Source organism: Microplitis mediator, chromosome 3, assembly GCF_029852145.1.
Source record: "Microplitis mediator isolate UGA2020A chromosome 3, iyMicMedi2.1, whole genome shotgun sequence".
NCBI classification, from domain to species: Eukaryota; Metazoa; Arthropoda; class Insecta; order Hymenoptera; family Braconidae; genus Microplitis; species Microplitis mediator.
In genome coordinates, this window is record NC_079971.1 from 13,428,506 (window position 1) to 13,448,168 (window position 19,663).

Consider the following 19,663-nt stretch of genomic DNA (forward strand, 5'->3'; position numbering starts at 1 on the left):
AATAATTCATGGAGAACAATAAGCAAGTTTATAGATTTGAATTCAGAGGGGTACTGGCCCCTGCTAAGTCCTCTGACTAACTGCTCTTCTTTTTACACTGCATTTATTATATAGTAAGAAATTAATGCAGTGAGAAATTATTCCATAATGCCACCTAAATACTATTTAAGATTCGCTGTAGGCAATATGACTGGCTCTTCGAAATAAACCCGTAAGCAAACCTTTACTATTTTCTATGAATTCCACTTTCACACAGCTTTTGTTATTGCCAACATTAAAATTTACATAAAATATAAGCAGTTAATACGATTTCATACGAAAAAAATTAGTAAGAAAATAAAACTATAAAGATTAATGAAGTTTTTAGTGAATTTGTGACATTTTTGATTGATATAATATAGCAATAGAATAGTACTAAATTTTAAATAAGTATTAAAAAGGTGTACCGATTTTCGTCCCTGTCTCATTAGGAATAATTAAAGAGCTTGGGTTTCCTTCAATGGAGTTATTCGTTTCAGTGGAGAGATCCCAATCTAAAAAGAGACAAACATAACAATTTTATGGAAATATGATACTTCATTCTACTTACTACTAGAGCCTGCAAGTTGGTGCTTTCAATATGTGGAAAAATATGTAAAACACAGTACAAAATATATTGTCGGCACCAACTTCATGGCCTAGTTCATCATTAATGTAAAAATGCCTTACTTTTCCTCGATAACTCGGTAGTTGTCGGGTTCGGACTTGTCGTAGGCGGTGTAGACACTAAAAAACATATATTTTCCTTGATTAATTTAATTTCCTTAAAATTAGTATTATCATATTTACTAACTCAATGAATAAGCCCTGATCATTAATCAATTTTTAACAACTAGAAATCGTGCAGTCTAGAGTAGAACAACTTAGTAGTATTAGCTTTCGTTCCACATAAATATTAGCTGGTTTATGTAAATTGACATTATATTTTAGACAATTTACAGAAACATCGCAAAAATTGGACGACAATATTCGCATCCAAGCGCATTTGAAATGTTCGATTTAATTGTATTCTACCATTACATTACTAGAATCACTTTTTTGTAATACCAACCACGAAAGTTAGATTTTTCAGCTATACTTTGTCTGGGTAAAGTATGTGATTCCTGATCAACTACAGTTTAGTCACTTTTTCTCGTACACGTGTGCATAAGTAACTTCTCACTCTCTATGTGTCTTTACATTCCCACACTTCCATGTACAAATGCTACAATTCATGAGAATTTCTTTTATTTTTACAATCACTCGCTAAGTAGCTCGAAAATCAGATAGTCGTTGGCAGTTGATTCATATAAACACCCCCATCCATATTTTAATAAATTGAATTTTTAATAATAAAAATCACTTTTGCAGTGAAGTTAGCAAATTCGTGGGAAACTGATTAAGAAGTACATTTAAATGATGTAATCTGTTTTGATTGTAAAATAAAATTCGATTTTTCTATGTGTAATTCATGTTCTTAAACTCAGCTGCAACAGTATTGGGTTAATTATCAATGATGTATACTTTCTGCTTACGTTCTATTGTATTTTATTATACTGTAAATAATAATAAATAAATTCAAATTAAATAAATATGAAATTTATATATTCAATGATACAACTTACAAAGTTGATCAGTTTCAGAGAATCCATTATTTTATTTTGTAAAGTGAGCGAATGCGCAAAAAGAATCTGGTTTAGGTGTGATGAAATTTTAACGATTAAAATTTACACAGATTTTGTCAATAAGTAATTTGGTTATTTATTGACACTTTATACAGTTAAATATGGTGAGAATTAACATTAGATAGCGAATGCGACAAGATAGATAAGCGATAGCGAATGCGACAAGTGAAGCGGTTTAAAAACGAGTGGTAGTTAGTAAGACTGCCCGATGTAGATTAGAAATTGAGACAGCGTCTTTCTCCTTCGTTGCGGAAATGCAGAAAGCTTTTCAAATTGCCTAAGCTCGTGACTGAACATATTTATAAAATTGTTTATTTCTATTTAAATAATTTTTTGCTAAATTTAAATGCTATAATTTAATCAAATGTCTTCAAATTTTGTAAAAAAATGTTTTTTTGGTACGCTGTAAAAAATTTTTGAGTAAAGAATGGACTCTGAGAACACACAGTGTAAGATTACAGTGAAAATTTCAAGTTTTTGAAATTTATAATTATTTTTCACAAACGGAAAATAGAAAAAAAACATGAACTTTTTTGGAGAGAATTACATTCCTTACAAAAAAAGTCCTTATCAATTTGTCTCTATCTTTTATTTTTCCGGCCAAAATTTGGATTCACAGTTAAAATTAAGTCATAGAACTGATGTTTATAGTTTTCAAGAGTTTTATAAATACTTTTTGTGGCATTCAAGATACAAAAAATTATAAGTGTCTTTTTTCATAGAAGATTAAAATTTTTTTAATAAACGTTCTCATCAACATTATCGTATCTTTGACTATTGAGCAAAAACTTCGAAAATATAGACTCAAATTTTTATCGTTATGCATTACTATCAATTTTTAAGAATATTTTATGCAACCTTTACCCAACAAATTTAACACCGAGTCCAACAAATTTTTAAGATTGCATAATAACCTTATTTATAACAAACAGTAGTCTTTTAATTTATAATAATTTCTTTTTTTTATTTTAAGACATTGCCTAATATGATTCTATACGATTATAAATAATTTCATAAAATTAAACTTTGACCGGTAACTTACCAACGATTCACGCGTAAGAAACATTTAGTCATGTAACCGACTTATTGACCCTTAAGGTAGTTCCAGCATGAAACCACTTTACGACAGATTCGGCTGAAATTTTTTTCACAGGTTTAGAATAGCTTTATCTATGACTTCCTAAAATTTCATAATTTTTGACCGTTTAGATCGCGAGATATTTAAAGACAAAGTTCGCGATTTTGAGGGTCATGTCCCATTTAAAGCATGTAAAACGACCGGTCTCCAACTATTTTTTATTATATTAAAAAATTCTCTCGACAGAATTGGAAAAAAAAGTAGGAGAGTGTTGAAAAATGTTTTTAGAATAAGTTAAAACAATAAAAGTAGAACCTCACCATTTTGTTATCGAGATATTATAATTAAAAAAAATAATTTTCGATTCATTTCCAACCTGCTTCCTTTACAAATAATAGTGATCTGGCAACGCTGTGCGCAACGCTCTCTGATATAGCGTAGAATAAAAAGCGGGAAATTCAAATTTTTCACGGTTTTAGTAAAATTTAGCTGCGTAACTAAAATATTTAAATCAATATTTAAATTAGTTATAAATAAAGAAACGATTAAATAAATAAATAAATATAACACTTTTTTTTCTTTTAAACTTATATATTTTATAAAAAAACTAACATAAAGTAAAAACATAAATTTTTAATGACGGTATAAATATTTAAATATATTTAAATAAAAATTTAACACAAGTAACATAACGTCAAAATAAACTTTGGGTAATTTATAAATAAATGACTTATTTCACTCAATGGTTGGTTTTAAAAATTTGATAAGTTTATTAATTATTCTCTTATTTTTGGTTACTCTAGGTTTTCCATTTTCTAATTTACTTGACATTGACTCAACAATGCCATTTTCCTAAGATTATTGAATGTAGTTGTAAGTAACTCGTACGTTATTTTTGCAATTGCCACCTTTGTGCCGTAATTGCTTGAGCATTTTTTTAATTAAACAATATTATTAGAAAGCGCAATACTATTTGAATATACTGAGACCGTAAACAAAAATATATAAACACTCAAAGCAACGTTGCCAGATCACTGAAACTAGCAATATGTAATTGTATGTGTGAATGTCTGTGTGCCGAGGCTTCTAAACTTTTGTCTATAGTAAATACCCTGACTATACTATACCACGCTGGAACTACCTTAACCATTGATTCACGGACACTCAACTTACAAACGACCTCAGATTGACCGTCGAAATCCCAAGTTTTAATAAGCAAATCACTGTTTATATACCATTGAAATACTTTTCTTTGTCGGTTAATTTCACCTTAAATCACGGCTAGTAACCAAATAAAAGACAATCAAAAGCGCATATTACCTACGTTTTTCGAAAGTCGTAGCACGATAAAACTACCAAACAAAAACCTAGAAAGCATGATTTCTTTACTCTAAAATTATCGTCGATTGACCATCGAATCATTCGACATAAACGATGTACCCATCGTCTTAAGTTTTCTCAACTTCTCTTATTTTCCACCATCGAATGACGGTGATTCGATAGTGAGTAGACTTTCCGTTATCGGTAAAGTAAACTCACGGTTACTTCACCATCGGTTCACCATACTTTAACGACGATCACGAATCCGCTAGGGGAGACTTGAAATTGTATTTGTTTTATTCCTTAATAAATTATCTTTCAAATGATATGAATTTAAATCTTGTTGAGTATATTTGAACGAATATAAAATATTTTCTACGAGAGTGAATCAGCTCGGATCGAGTAAGCGTTAGTAGAACACATCTCATTGCTTCGCAAATAAGTTGTGCAATAAAAAAGTATAACCTTAATTTTCTTTCAACCATATCATCACAATTAATACAGCAATTTCATATTTATTAAACAAAACTATTGATTAAAATAAATTAAGAAAAATTTTATTTGTAATACAAATAATTATTTCTAATTAAAAATTCATGAAGACGATATCTTTAATTCTTAGACTATTCATTAGTTGAGTATAAAAACTGAGGATTAATCAAATTGGAGTACTTCAATAATTATTCAGGACTTTATTGTTTTTGCAGAAGTTATTGTTCATCTAACAAAATAAATTCAGAACTCTAATTTAATTAAGGCGTAAGAAATTTCAATTATTTGCAATCAATAACTACAATAAAAATTCGCCATAAATTGCTAATAAACTAGTTGAGGCTAAGCTTTAACATCAAATAACTTTGAGCCGAGTGGAATCAGCGAAAAAGCATAAGAGACTTTTTTTTTAGATCGTCCAATTCCCTACAAGATTAAGTATCAATCTTTGCAATACGTTGATAAGATGCTGAGTAATAAAATTTTAAATATAAAAAAATTTTGTTGCTATGTTATTTAAATGGGAAATAAAAAAATTGCAATTAGGCAGCTCTTAATATTAATATTAAGAGCTCAAATTTTAACTGCTTTTTTTTTACCATCTTCAATCATATTTTTACTGTAACTAAAGAAAAAAAAAAAATCACTTTTTTTGGCCCACCCTAATGATTATATATGTTCATATCTAATGAAATTAGAGAGATTTATATAATTATATATATTTATATGTAGTTGAAGATCAAGTTTAAAACAATTAGATATAATTATATAAAATTATATACAATTTGTTTTCCCGGGACCTTTAAAATTAATCTATAATTTTCTCAGCTCTATGTAATAATTGACTAGCATACTCGTCCTTCACATTGTTACAGTACAATTACAATTAATAAATGATAATTGAGTTATTAATTATAATGCATTATAAGTACGCACAAAACACTTTTTTAGAATTGAATAACATAAAATTATGGTAACTTACTATAAAGACGAATAGTTCCATCAGTTTCTCCTCTCGGGTTTTTTGCTACACACTTATAACTTCCATAATCTGAAGGCTGCAACATAAAACATACAATTATTGGCATGGGTTTCGATCGATTATAACAAACTCAGACAAAGAAAAAAATCAACGTTCGGGAAAAATTACTGAATGAATTTCTATTTTTAGCAGTTCAGTATGGATTTTTAATGATACATGCACCCAACCGACCATTCATTTTGTACTGTGTTGCAAATCGTTTTTTTAAACAGACACCTTAATATGTCAGATCTATCACCCACTGAAAGTTTTCAAAAGTTATTTGTTTCATATATCTGTAAGAAATTACCCAACGAGCATGATTATAACATCGTGACTGGGTGAAAAATAACTCAGCAATCGGAATCGCATTCAGTTTCCTATCCGATTCAATGATGTTTTTGGAATAGCTGTCTTGTCAATCCGTATCTATGCGATTCAATGTGACACGTTGATATAGGCTACGTAGGAAAATTTTTTTACCGACTAACCCAAAATTCTTGATTACCGATAGCCGAAATTTAAAAATTTCAGTACGATTATCTATGACTTAAAAATAATTGAGAAAAAAAAAGTTATTTTAATACACAGTGTAAATAGAAAACATCTTAAATTATAGCTTTTGCAATCATTGTAATGATATCATATTTGTTTAGTAAAATAATCCACTAAGCACGAAATATTAAATCACTGTGAAAGTAATTAAGATTAAAGGCATGCATTTATTTACTTAAAAAATACAAACTATTGAACTTTGTTAAAATATAACTATTAAAAATGTCGAATAGACAAAGCAAACTAATTTGAAACGAATTTCACTAGCATAAAATTATCTAAAAAACAATTATTACAAGTAGAATGATGATTTTTTGGAGTAAATACTAGCAAATGTACAATATTATATACACTAACGCAAAAAATTAAAGAAACAAAAAAACTTTATAAATTTTTTAGTGATTTTTGGAAGGCTGTAACTTGGTGAAAAATTTTTTTCAAGCTCTGGCTATTGCGCAAACAGGAGAAATACCGCGTGACTAAAATTTTCTAAATTTTTTTTTTTTCCGAAGAGCCCATGGATTGCGATCAAAGCTAAAAAGATAATTTTTTGTTTGAAGGCTGATATCTCTGCGACAAATCATCTTACGAGGTTAAAAAACAGCCAAATTGGAGCTGAATGAATTTGCTAAACGATCTATGCATTGATTTAGTTAAAAGAATTTTTCCGCAGTCCATGGGCTCTTCGGAGTGGAATTTATCATTCTACCACGGAATTCTTACATCAAATGATACTGAGGATATAGTTTGTAACGGGTTTTTCACCACCGGGGATCTACCGGAGTGAAGTTCGAATACACTTACGATTATCGGCAACCTTGTTCAAAATTTATAGTTGGGCGCCAGGTGATTTTTCTATTACCAAATAAACAATTATCAAAAATGTCGACTCAGGGTGGCGGATCGGGGAAAGGTCAGGCACTTAAGATTACGATAAATAATTGATCAGAATTAAACAAAAATAATTAATCGTATATTGAACACAGAATAATAAATTGATCGGTATCACAAATTAAGTATCGGTTACAAAAAAAAATAAATGCCGTTGTCGGCTTGACTCGATATAAACAAAACAAAATTGGTCGTAGTTGATCGGAAAACAAATCAGTTCATTGCTCAAAAAACATAGTCCGTTGACGAAATTAAAATAAAATAATTTTATTGTCCGGAGACACACACACAGCGGAAGTATTAAAGAAATACTTGACGAGTGACGTCAGAGTATTCTTACACGGCGAGGTGACAAGACTACTGTTGCGAATGAGACACGAATAATCCGTAATTCTCAGAATTGCTCGAACGAAATAAAATAAAATATAAAATTATATTTTATTTCGGTAACACGTTAAATTGCACGATCCTATAATTTTTACGCGTAACTAATTATTAATTTTTAATTATTACACGAACGCGGATCACTTGTTCACACTAAATTCACTAGAACACGTTGTTCAGTTTTCGGGCCGAGGCTTCGGCTTGTTCACTTGTTCACGGAGTCGGTTAGTGTCGGTCGAAATTAATTGTCGTGATCAATTAATTTAACTAGTCGTTGATCAAAACTCGGATTGGTCGTTTTAGTCGTAAATCGCGTTGTTCAATCGTCGGGATCGAAATTGGTCGTAGTCGAATTGTTAAAAAAAAAAAAAATAAACGTGGCCGTTCAGTACGGCGTCTATCCCGGATCTCTCTTGATAATCCATGCGTTGGATCGCTTGCTCGGTCGAAGTCGAAATTTTCGATTCCAGATGTCACTAGAATTCGCTCACCGGATAATTATTTATTATTTCAAATAGTTTAAAACCACGGGTCGATGTCGAATTTTTCTCATGTTACAAGTTATATATGATCGTTTACTTGACTCTCAGCCACATTGTATAACAAAAAATTCTGATAAATCATTTATGATTTTACGATCTAACCATTACTAAAATTATTATTTTGTCTTTAAAGATTTTGAAAACTAATTATATGAATATTAAAGAAAGAATAGTAAGATGGTGCCTACGGGGCACATGTATGGAAAATGTGATAAACAAATTAGAGAGGATGGCGGTAGTATTTGTTGTTCTACTTGTAAAAAATGGCATCACAAAAAGTGTAGTGGAATTGATGATGAGGCATTTAAAAAATTAGCCCTGGAGTTTAAGAGAACTGGCGTTACAAAGTGGTACTGCAATTTGTGTGTTTTGGAGGTTAGTATCATTGAGTCGGATGACGAGGATATTGATGATGACAAGAATACGACTCCGTCAATAACAGCAATTATGAAAGGTATGAAAGCACTTCTTTGAAAGCATCTGGAGACTGTCAAACAGGAGCTGAGGAATATCAGAGAGAATATGATGGTGATGGATACGGAAATTAGAGCGCTAAAAGTATCGAATGTTGACATCAAGAATATGAGTGATAAGAACTGTGAAACTATGGCTGACCTAGGAGAGCGTGTCACTATACTAGAGAAGATGAATCCTGATATCAACGAGGTTTCTCGTGAGACTGAGGATGGAAAGCGAAGAGAATCGTGTGTAATTGGATACAACATCCCGAAATCGGACAAGAGCACTGGGGCTGAAAGACAATCTGATGATAAGATGAAGCTATTGCAATTGTTACCGGAGGATTGTGGAATCAAGTTTGATAAAGTTAAAATCCATAGAATTGGAAGAGTATTAGATGGTGAGACAAGACCAGTGAAAGTCGACCTTGCGTCTAAGGATAACGCCATGCTGGTATTGAGAGCCAATTTAAAAAATGAGAGTGTTCATTTTAAGCCTGATCGGACCTTTATGCAGAGGGATAAATTGAATGTTGCGCAAGGAATTGAAGGAAAGAGAAAAACGGGTAGAGAAGGATTTGGTCATAAAGTTCAAGTATGGTGAACCTGTTATCGAGAAGAAGGAGAATTTTCGGCTTGCTCGTCGAAGCGTGAAAGAAGACTAGAGAACATATCGCTTATATATCGAAATATCAGGAGATTACGGACTAAATTAAAGCAATTCCTCACAACATCTGCGTCAAGTGCATTTAATATAATTTGCGTTACAGAATCATGGTTGAACAATAGTATTTCAGACAGAGAGATAATCGACAGCACATACCACATATTCAGGAGAGACAGAAACTGTATTCCAAACCAAAAGCAACATAGAGGTGGAGTTTTCATCGCGATAAAAAAGGTAATCCAAGCTGATCTCTTGAAGATTAATCATCAGGATATTGAGCAGGTTTTTATTAGAATTAAATCGGAGCATAAAGAGTTAATTATTGGCACAGTTTACATTTCACCTAATAGTGAGCAGGAGGTATATGAGAAACATTTACAGGACGTGACTTACATGTCCAATACATACCCTGGAAAATATTACTCATGGGTGATTATAACCTTCCTGATGATAAGTGGCACGGTTTTGGAGGTGATGAGGAATTCTTTGGTGAATCTGCGGAGTCTGGCATGGTTATGAGGGACTGCTCGTTATTAAGCTTGACCCAGGTTAATAAGATATGCAACTGTGATGGTAGATTCCTTGACTTATTCTTCACCAACTGCGATTTGTCTATTAGGAAGTCGTCATACTTGGTTCCGGAAGACAAATTTCACCCCGCTATTAGTACTGAGCTTCAAGTACATCGAGCAATTAAACCAAAAGTATTGGAATATTTTAATTTTGAGAAGGAAGACTATGGGGCTCTGAACAACTTTTTTCTCCGTAACAACTGGATAACAATGTATCAGTTGAAGGACATTGACAGTATTGTTTCGTACTTCTATGATGTTATCCAGGAAGTTATCGAAGCTTTCATTCTTCGAGCTGTTAAGAAAGACTCTAATTACCCATGCTGGTTCAGCAGATCTTTGATCAGCAGAATAAAAGCCAAAAGGACTGCTCACCGCAAGTGTAAGAGGACAGGTCGTGTTCATGATTATTAAAAATTCTGCAATTTAAGGAAAGAGTGTAAATCAATCGGTCTAAAGTGTTATGAGGATTTTATTGGTGGTGCTGAAGAAAGGATGAAAGAGGACCCAGCGTATTTCTGGAAGTTTCTTAGGATGAAGAGAGAATCAGATAAGGGGATTCCGTCCACAATGGAATGGAATGAGAAGAAGGCTGAGGGAGTAGAGGAAATATGTAACCTCTTTGCTGAATTTTTCAGCAGTATTTATGGAAATGATAATCCTCTAACCAAGATTCAGGCTGACATCTTGGAAAAGTCTGGTGGCATATACGTTAACTTGAATGGTATAGAAATAAAATTTGATGAGTTTTTAAAGGAGATCTTATCTCTGGATCCATCCAAAGGACCTGGACCTGATGGGATTCCTAATGTATTCCTTAGGGAATGTGCTGTGGGACTTTGCAAACCTCTGTTGTTCATATTTAACAAATCGTTGATGTGGGGAGTTTTCTCGGACTCTTGGAAAAATGCATATGTGGTTCCTATTTTTAAATCAGGCGATAAAACTAAAGTGAAAAACTACAGACAAGTATGCATTCAGTCACCTTTACCGAAGCTTTTTGAGAAGATGATTCTCAAAAATATTGAGTTTTGGTTCAGGGGAATATTAATTGATCAACAACATGGATTCGTTAAAGGTAGATCGACCGTTACCAACCTTATGGTCTATACTGAATACATCATACGTCAGATGTCGGAGAAACTAGATGCACATGCTCTGTATACAGACTTTAGTAAAGCCTTCGACATGGTTAATCATGAGGTACTTCTGATCAAGCTCGAAAATTATGGAATCGCTGGAGATTTACTTAGCTGGTTCTCATCATACTTTAGAGGGAGAGGATTAAGGGTTAAGATTATGGATTACATCTCCGGGGAGTTCGGGGTGACATCTGGTGTCCCTCAAGGGTCACATCTTGGTCCAGTACTGTTCTGCATATTCGTAAACGAATTGGTAGTACACTGCTCTCAAATTTTTCGCTTTTAGCTGATGACTCGAAAATATTTAGAAGTATCAAGAACAATGAAGATAGGCACACTCTGCAGGAAGATATCAACGAGTTATTTAGTTGGTGTGAACTGAATAGGCTGAAAATGAATGTCAAGAAGTGTGCAATGATTAGTTTTAGCCGATGCGCGGTTGATGACCAACACCAGTATTACATTGGTACCGACGTTGTTCCCCAAGTTGAAGGAATGGGAGATCTCGGTATTTTTGTGGACAACAAATTGTCTTTTGAGGGACACATAAATAACATCACAGATAAGGCTAACAGAGTCTTGGGAAGTATGCTGAGGTCGAGCAGTGATTTAAAAAAAGATGAGACATTGATAAAGCTGTTTAATTCCCTGGTAAGGCCGATTCTTGAGGATGGATGTCTAATCTGGAAGCCAATTAATAATTATCAGGTGGAGAAGCTGAAAAGGGTTCAAAGAAAGTTTGTCAGTCACATAAGGTTTAGAAATAACGGAAGGAATATTTTTATGAGTTGGCAGCAGGCCTATGATTATAAAGGCTGTAGGCCTCTTGCTGCTAGAAGAAAATATCTGAGATTATGGTGTGGTGCTGATATTATTAATAACCGATTGGATGTCCCTGAATTACTTTGTCGGTTCAAGTTCATGGTACCTAACATTAGAGTGAGAACATCAAGAGTACTTGTGGTCCCGAAAGTTAAAACACGTTACTCCACGCGAGCTCCGCTGTATAGGATATCGGAGTTAGTCGATGAATTTGCATCTGAAATCGATATTTTCGATGTTATGGCCCAAGGAAAAAAATTTGAAAATTTTTCTCCAAAAGTTATGCAAAATACGAAATTTCGCGATTTTTCCAGTTTTTCAACTTTATTCTTTAAATATCTTGAAAACTATGATAGATTCAATAATGATCCACAGCTTGTTTTGAAAGAGATACTTGAGGCTATAAAAAAAAAATTTCCAAAATAATATTTTGAAAAATGACAAATTTGTCAAATTTTGAATTATTGAAATTTGTCAAAAATGAAGATCGACATTAAATTTTTGGCTCATTTTTTTTGTATAACACCTTGTACTTATTTAAAAAGATCCTAAAATATCTAGAACTGTATTTTTTTATTTTGCAAAAATATGAATTTTCGAATTATATTAAAAAATTCATTTTTTTTCTTCATTTTTAACTTTCCGCTAAGAAAATCGATGATTTTCAAAAATTTCGGGAAGTTATTGGTTTCGTTTCGATTTTCGAAAAACGTATTTCTATCAGATCTTGACGTTTTAAGGTTCTAGGAAGCTATTCTGACTAATTTCACGATGATGTCCGAGTGTATGTGTGTACGTAAGTACGTAAATACCTGTATATTTTGAACGGGAGAACCGATTTTGATCGTTAAGGTGTCATTCGACGCGGCTTGTTAATCTCTAGAAGCCGTAAAAATTGATCTTGATCGGTCAAGTGAGTTCGAAGATTTTCCAAGAATAAATTTTTTTCAAAAATATTTTTTTTAGATAACTTTTAATGTGCTCAATAGATCGATTCCAAAATCTAATCAGCTCTGAAACTTTATATGCCACGTCGAATGCCACCTCAACCATCAAAATCGGTTATTTCATTTAAGAGAAACCGAAAACGAAAGAAATTTCAATTTCAAAATCTAATCAGCTCTAGAACTCAATAAAACGCGTCGATTGCCACCTTAGCCGTCGCAATCAGTCAATTCGTTTAAGAGATATCGTTGGAAAAAAATTGTAAAAAACGTTTGTTTTTGGAAAACAATGGCACACAAAAGTATTTTCGAGGTCAAAGCACTCGATTATCACGTAATTTTGTAAATTTCAGCAGTTAAAATTCCACTTATTGTTATAATAATACGACCATTATTGACAGTTATAATCTAATTTATTTGATATCTATCGAATAAATAAGAATATAACAGTCAGTCATGATCTTTTTTCACGATATTATGTCAATAAGTGAAGTTTTTACTGCTGAAATTGACAGAATTGATTAATTCCTTAACTTGACTTGACTAATAATAAATGAAACAAATTGGCCATTCGGCAGCCGAAATAGAAGTAGATTTCTCATTATTTGATTATTTTAACCTTTTAAATAAATATTAATTTCACAGCAATAATATGAATTCATGCACTTTCATGAATTTACTAATAAATACAATAGTTAGATTCCCATGAAATCTAGTAAAAGTAGGAAAACCCATGCAATAGCAAAATTTCATTTAATGAGTGGTAAGATAAGTATTTTCATTGGTCTAAGCACATGTAGGCATTAAAATTAAAGCTTATTTGAAGATCATTCAGATCAATTTTATAGAAAGTTGATAAATTATCACATTCAAAAAATATTGAAGAAAGAATAATTAAAAATATGAATTTTGGACATTTTGAAACTCATTTTCAAACTCGATTACGGTAGCTACCCACACAATAGGTATACCAAGTTTCAAGGCGATCGGTTTAGAATTGTAGCTATAATCAAAGTGACAACCTGCCTAAAATGTGTTTTGATAATATTTTATAAATTTTCAAAATTATTTATCTATCAGAAACAAAAATTAAATCAATGAATTGGATTGTGTAAGTTGAAGGCAATCGAGCGAGCTTGTTACGTCTGGATTGACATAACATGTACTTTAGTCCCTTATTTCGAGTCAAGACACTGAAGTCCTTTACTCGGGTAACGGGGACCACGTTATTTGATGCCGAGCATGAATAAGGACAAGATGGGCGTGTATTTTCCTTAAAATTACTCAATAAATAACAAAACTTACTATTGATGCTGATTTATTGAAATTACTGACTCAGAAATGTTTCTACAATGACGAGCTGATGGCTGGACAGTACACTTGGACTCTTCTCGGATTGTAGATGTGGCTGCTTTGCGGCGATTAGTGCGAAGGTGGATGCGTGGTTGACGATCTTCTTGGTTGTGTTACTGTTGTCACTGAATTTAATACTTTCGCGATTCTTGAACCTTAAGGAGAGATTGTATGAGAATAGACTTCCGAGTGAATCCGAAAATCGAATGAATTTAATTCTTTCAGGGAAAAATACTATTACTGTAGTGATTTACGACGTTACGAAAGCCAAGAGTTAATTTAAAATAAACAAGAACTAAGCGGGAAAAGGAAAAGGGTGAAAAATAAAGATGAAAAATAATCGGTGGATTAATTCCGAATAATCGATATAATAAGGTAATATCAGCCGTACGATTCAAAAAGTTGAATAATTCTTGAATTTACAACGTAAAATCAACCGTAAGAATTAAAAGGTTTAATAATTCTTCAATTTTTAAAAGAAATTACAACAAAGGAAAATTGAGAGTAAATACGGATGTACTTGTTACGACAAAAAATTACTACAAGTGGGCTCTATGGTCCCGTGTGGGCCTCTTTATATATGCTAGAGATTAGGCGTTTACCGGCCAGAAAGGGGCGTACATGGCCTAGAACTTCTAAGGCTTCTCTAGTCATAATGATAACACAGGTCTACAATGATTTTGGTGCTGCTAAAAGTAAGACTGATTTCAAGTACATTCGGTACCCTGATAAAAACGTGATACTTCCTTTTTTAATGCTACGTATAGTTTTCGAGATTTTTCATTTATTAAAAAACAAAAGAACATTTAATTCAAAACAGTTAAATATATTTAATCACACATTTTATTTCGCAGGTTAGAAGCTTCTCTTTTTAGATTTTCTCCGATAGATGTCTTCAGGACATTCCCGTGTAATACTCCAACAGTAATCTGCCATCATATGCTCATCCCAGCGACCTTGGTATCTATCTTCCATCACCTTTAAATCTTGATGAAAACGTTCTCATTATAGTGCTGGATAGCTCAACTGGTAGAGCACTCGGCGCGATACCGAATTGGTCTCGGTTCGATTCCCAGTTCGGGCTATCTATATTTTTTTCAATTTATCTATAAATTGTATGATTGAGAAGGTTTGCATGTTTAGGTTTCCACTATATTTAGATAGTGTCATATCGACGGCATATCGACGGCATATGGATATTATTAATTTAAAAAAAAAATTATTGATTATAATGACATTAATTACGATAAAATACGTTTTTTAGGTTATTATATCGATCGATACAAACCTGAACGTAGCTTCATAATTTTCACAGCTTTGCACGTCATCTTGTGGGCTAATTAACCAAAATGAAACCTAGAATTAGCGGCACCAAACAAAAATTTTTTTTTTGTAGACCTGTGTAATAATAAAAACCAAAATGGAAGGTCTTATCTTTTCGGGGAAATCTCCGAGCATTATGATGGCTACCGGCGAGTGTAGACCGGTCCCCTTCTTAACAATGCTTAGATTCCTTGGAGTGGGGGAAGCGTTAGAGAGAAGTGGTTACAAGGTCTTCTGTTTTGGAAGGTGGGCTACCGCCGTGATAGGAGAGGAAGTGGGGAGGAGGGACTAGAATTCTTCTATGGTAGAGGCGCTTGGTAACTAGGAGAAATGCGTGGATTAGGTGCGCAGTTTATTGAAATAAAGGAGGTAGCTGGGTCTTAATATTTTTTTAAATAGGGATTGCTTAGTAACGAAAAGGAATACATGGATCAGGTGCGCAGCTCATAGAAACGAAAGAGTTAACCGGGTCTTACGGAGTATTTTTCTTGTAGGGATTGCTCAGTAACAGGGGGAGTGCGTGAATCAGATGAGGCATAATTTCGTGGGATGAGAGAGGTAACTAGGTCAGAGGTGCAAGAGGCTAGATTCTGTACTAGGAAACTAGTAGTTATAGTTCCAGACCGGTGGGTTTCGTAGTTATAAGAGACTTTAAAAATTATAACTCGGGCTATCATAAAATTCGGCGCCGGCATGGCTGCCTCTTTGTTGAGTAACTTGGCTGATAAGAGATACCGATGCGGTATCGTGTTTAACATAGATCTCAGCTATTTTTTCTCCAACGATATCTTTCAAACGAATAAACCGATTGAGACGGTCGAGGTGGTAATCGACGCGTTTTATCAAGTTCTAAAGCTGATCAAATTTTGAGTTCAATTTATCGAGTCGTTTTTGAGATATTTCAGAAAAAATAAAAAAAATTTTTTTTTTAATTCTTTCGACAACGGTTTCTTTTGAACGAATTTACCGATTTTGATGGTTGAGGTAGCATTCGACGCGGCTTATAAAGCTCTAGAGTCCAGTTCATTTTGGAATCAATCCATCGAGCACATTAAAAGTTATAAAAAAAAAAAATTTTTGTAAAAATTCTATTTTTGGAATATCTCTGAACGAGCCGTACCGATCAAGCTCAATTATTCTTACAGCTTCAAGATATTGACAAGCCGCGTCGAATGACACCTCAAAGTTCAAAATCGGTTCATCCGTTCAAAAGATACAGGTATTTACATACGTACGTACGTACGTACATACATGCATACATACGCTCGGACATCATCGTGAAATTAGTCAGAATAGCTTCCTAGGACCTCAAAACGTCGACATCTGGTAAAAATTCGATTTTCGTAAATCGGACCGAAACCAATAACTTCCCGAATTTTTGAAAATTTACAATTTTCTTAGCGGGAAGTTAAAAATTATTTGTAGGTAAGAAAATAATTTTTGTCACAAACTTTGACAGCAAGGCCCCGATAAAATTATGTTTCATAGTTATTAATAGATTAAATGGGTAAAAATTTCTCATTGAAGTTTCTGATGCTTATTAATTGCAGGAATTTTATCAAAACGATTTAGACAGAAAACAATTTTTGAAAAATCCTTTTTTTTTATTTCCCGCTAAGAAAATTGTAAATTTTCAAAAATTCGGGAAGTTATTGGTTTTGGTCCGATGTTTTTTTTGGATAACTTTTAATGTGTTCGATGGATTGATTCCAAAATAGACTGGGCTCTAGAGCTTTATAAGCCGCGTCGAATGCCACCTCAACCATCAAAATCGGTTCATTCGTTCAAGAGAAACCGTTGTCGAAAGAATTAAAAAAAATTTATTTTTTGTTCGAATTCATAATTCGACTAGCTTTAGAACTTGATAAAACGCGTCGATTGTCACCTCAACCGTCTCAATCGGTTGATTCGTTTGAGAGATATCGTTGGAGAAAAAATGGTAAAAAACGATTTTTTTCGAAAAGAACGTCATACAGATTTTTTAAATACAATTGGCATGAAAAAAAAATTTCAAATTGGTTTCATCAAAAGTAATAAAACATTCGTTTATTACAAGCAAAGTTTTACCTCTCAAAAATTGAAAATAAATCATTTTCATCGGAAAAACGAGCTTTAAGATTCGAATTCCATCGATTAGACAATATTCGATTGTCAAAACAGTTATACGTCATTAAAAAAAATTTTACGTCCTAACCTCTAATACTTTGAGCGGTAATAGTTTTCAAGTGATTGGACAAAATCAGATAAATATATTTTAAAAATTTTTTCCTATCTATTCTCACAATAACAACGAAAAATAATTTTTTTTTAAATTCTATAATTAATATGATATGACATATCTTATAATTAAACAAATATCTCATATTTATCCCAAGTTGTCTGAAGAATCATTTGTCTGGGATCAGTTGTCATGGAACCGTGTCCAAAATTTTCCTTATAATATTTGAACTCCAATTATTATGCACAAATTTATTTTGAGTTGAGCAAGTATCTTCAAGTTTGCAGTTTGTGTCTTTTTACGGATCAAGTTTATCGTCTCGAAAAAATTTTTTTTCAATAAAAAACAACCCCGTCTTATAGCGAATAGTTGTAATTAATTCATCCACTACTTCAAATTTCTGTTTTTGGTTGCAGAATAATTAATTATCAAAGTCGAAAATATCATTGTTGCATTGAATTTTTTTTTCTGATTTTTTCATAATTACTCAAAAACTATCAGTGCTGTTATGTCCGACTATTAATTATTTAATATTTGGTTTGCGTGGATTAGGCTTTTGGTCTAACCAATGCAATTTTCGGCTCAAATGCTTAGTTCAAGCCGTAATTATTTGTTTAGGGATATGTTTCGATGTGGATTTTCTTTTAATTCTAGTTTATATATATATATATATATATATATATATATATATATATATATATTGTATTATAAACTATTATATAGTTTATATACATATTTTATTGCCGCAAGAGGGCTACAAGTGCAACTTGCTCATTGAAAAGTGCTCTGTTATTTTAATAATTTAACTAATTAATTGGACTTTTTTAAACATTATTTATTAGTTTTGGTGAATTTTTTGTTTTTGTAATTGTTTAGTTATATATACCCTGTGCTATCGTTAAATAATGCCACCCAGGAAAAATAACACAACGTCTGAAGTTTGTGGTTATTGCTCTGAGCTAATACGTGATGGTGTACAGCCCAGCATTCAATGTGTTGCTTGTCAACTATGGTTTTACTCTAAATGTACTGGCCTTTCACCCGAGGAATATAAAGCTACAGCGATCAGAATAAAAAAAAGGAGGCGGTCTGGAATTGTTCCTCTTGCTGCAATGATATTAGTGTCAGGACATGTGACGAACACCTATCCACTGATGAAGAATCAACAAACGACCCGCCTCCAGTTAGTGAACTTGAAAGTCTTTTCCAAAAGTATTTTAATCGTTTTTCTTCTGAATATGACCGTAAGTTGAAAGATCTCAAAAATTCACTCGTAAGTAGCGTAAATAATCTGAAGGATGAGGTAAACAAACTGTCGAAACCAAACACAACACTCACTAATAAATGTACTACTCTTAATGACAGACTTACATCAGTCGAGAATAAAATTAACTATAAACTCAACACTAAGCTCGACTTACCAGCGAGCAAAGAAGATATTTTTACAGAAATGTCGGAACGTGAACGCCGTAAAGTAAACGTGATAGCGCTGAACATTCCAGAATCAGTCAAACCTGTGGGCAAAGATCGTCTGGATGATGATAGAAGGAACTTGGTAGCTGCTTTGCCCCCTTGTCTCTAGAACGTTGCCACTGAATTGAAGCTACGTAGACTTGGACGACATACACCGGGTCGTACACGTCCTCTACATGTTACAACTCGCTCAGCTGACGATGCGCTCTTCATCTTTAAGCACAAACCACCTAATGGTAATCCAACCGTCATTTTCAAAGCCGATCTTACCCCATCCCAACAACAGCATCTAAAAGATCTGCGACTGGAACTAGACTCTCTAGTTAAAAGCGGCGACGACAGTATGTCAATTAAATATGTTCATGGTGTACCAAAGATTGTGAAAATGAATTTTCGCCCGCTCAACAAGCAAGAAGAAAGTGTCATACGTCCAGCTATACTATCAGAATGTACGAGGTCTGCGCACAAAACTCTGAGCATTTCTGACCAACACGTCGTCTAACCAATCTGATATCATATGCATCACTGAGTCCTAGCTCCACTCATCTATACGAGATGGTGAAGTCATTGACTCATCTTATAATGCCTATCGTAAAGATCGTACATCTCATACAAATCACAAAGTGCGTGGTGGTGGTGTTCTTATCGCTTGTAAACGTTACTTACACACTGAACCAATCTCTACCATAAATAATAACCTAGAGC

At 33.0% G+C, this 19,663-nt stretch overlaps 1 protein-coding gene across 1 annotated transcript in view; it reads right to left on the reverse strand.

Moving 5' to 3' along the window:
• Nucleotides 1-19,663, reverse strand: part of LOC130666166 (lachesin-like) — an 853,034-nt gene that overhangs the window by 338,377 nt on the left and 494,994 nt on the right. The window contains exons 5-7 of the mRNA XM_057466969.1: nt 5,576-5,651; nt 709-765; nt 447-533 (exon numbers count right to left, since the gene is read on the reverse strand). Of these exons, the coding sequence (XP_057322952.1) occupies nt 447-533; nt 709-765; nt 5,576-5,651 (220 nt within the window). The remainder of the gene's footprint in view (nt 1-446; nt 534-708; nt 766-5,575; nt 5,652-19,663) is intronic.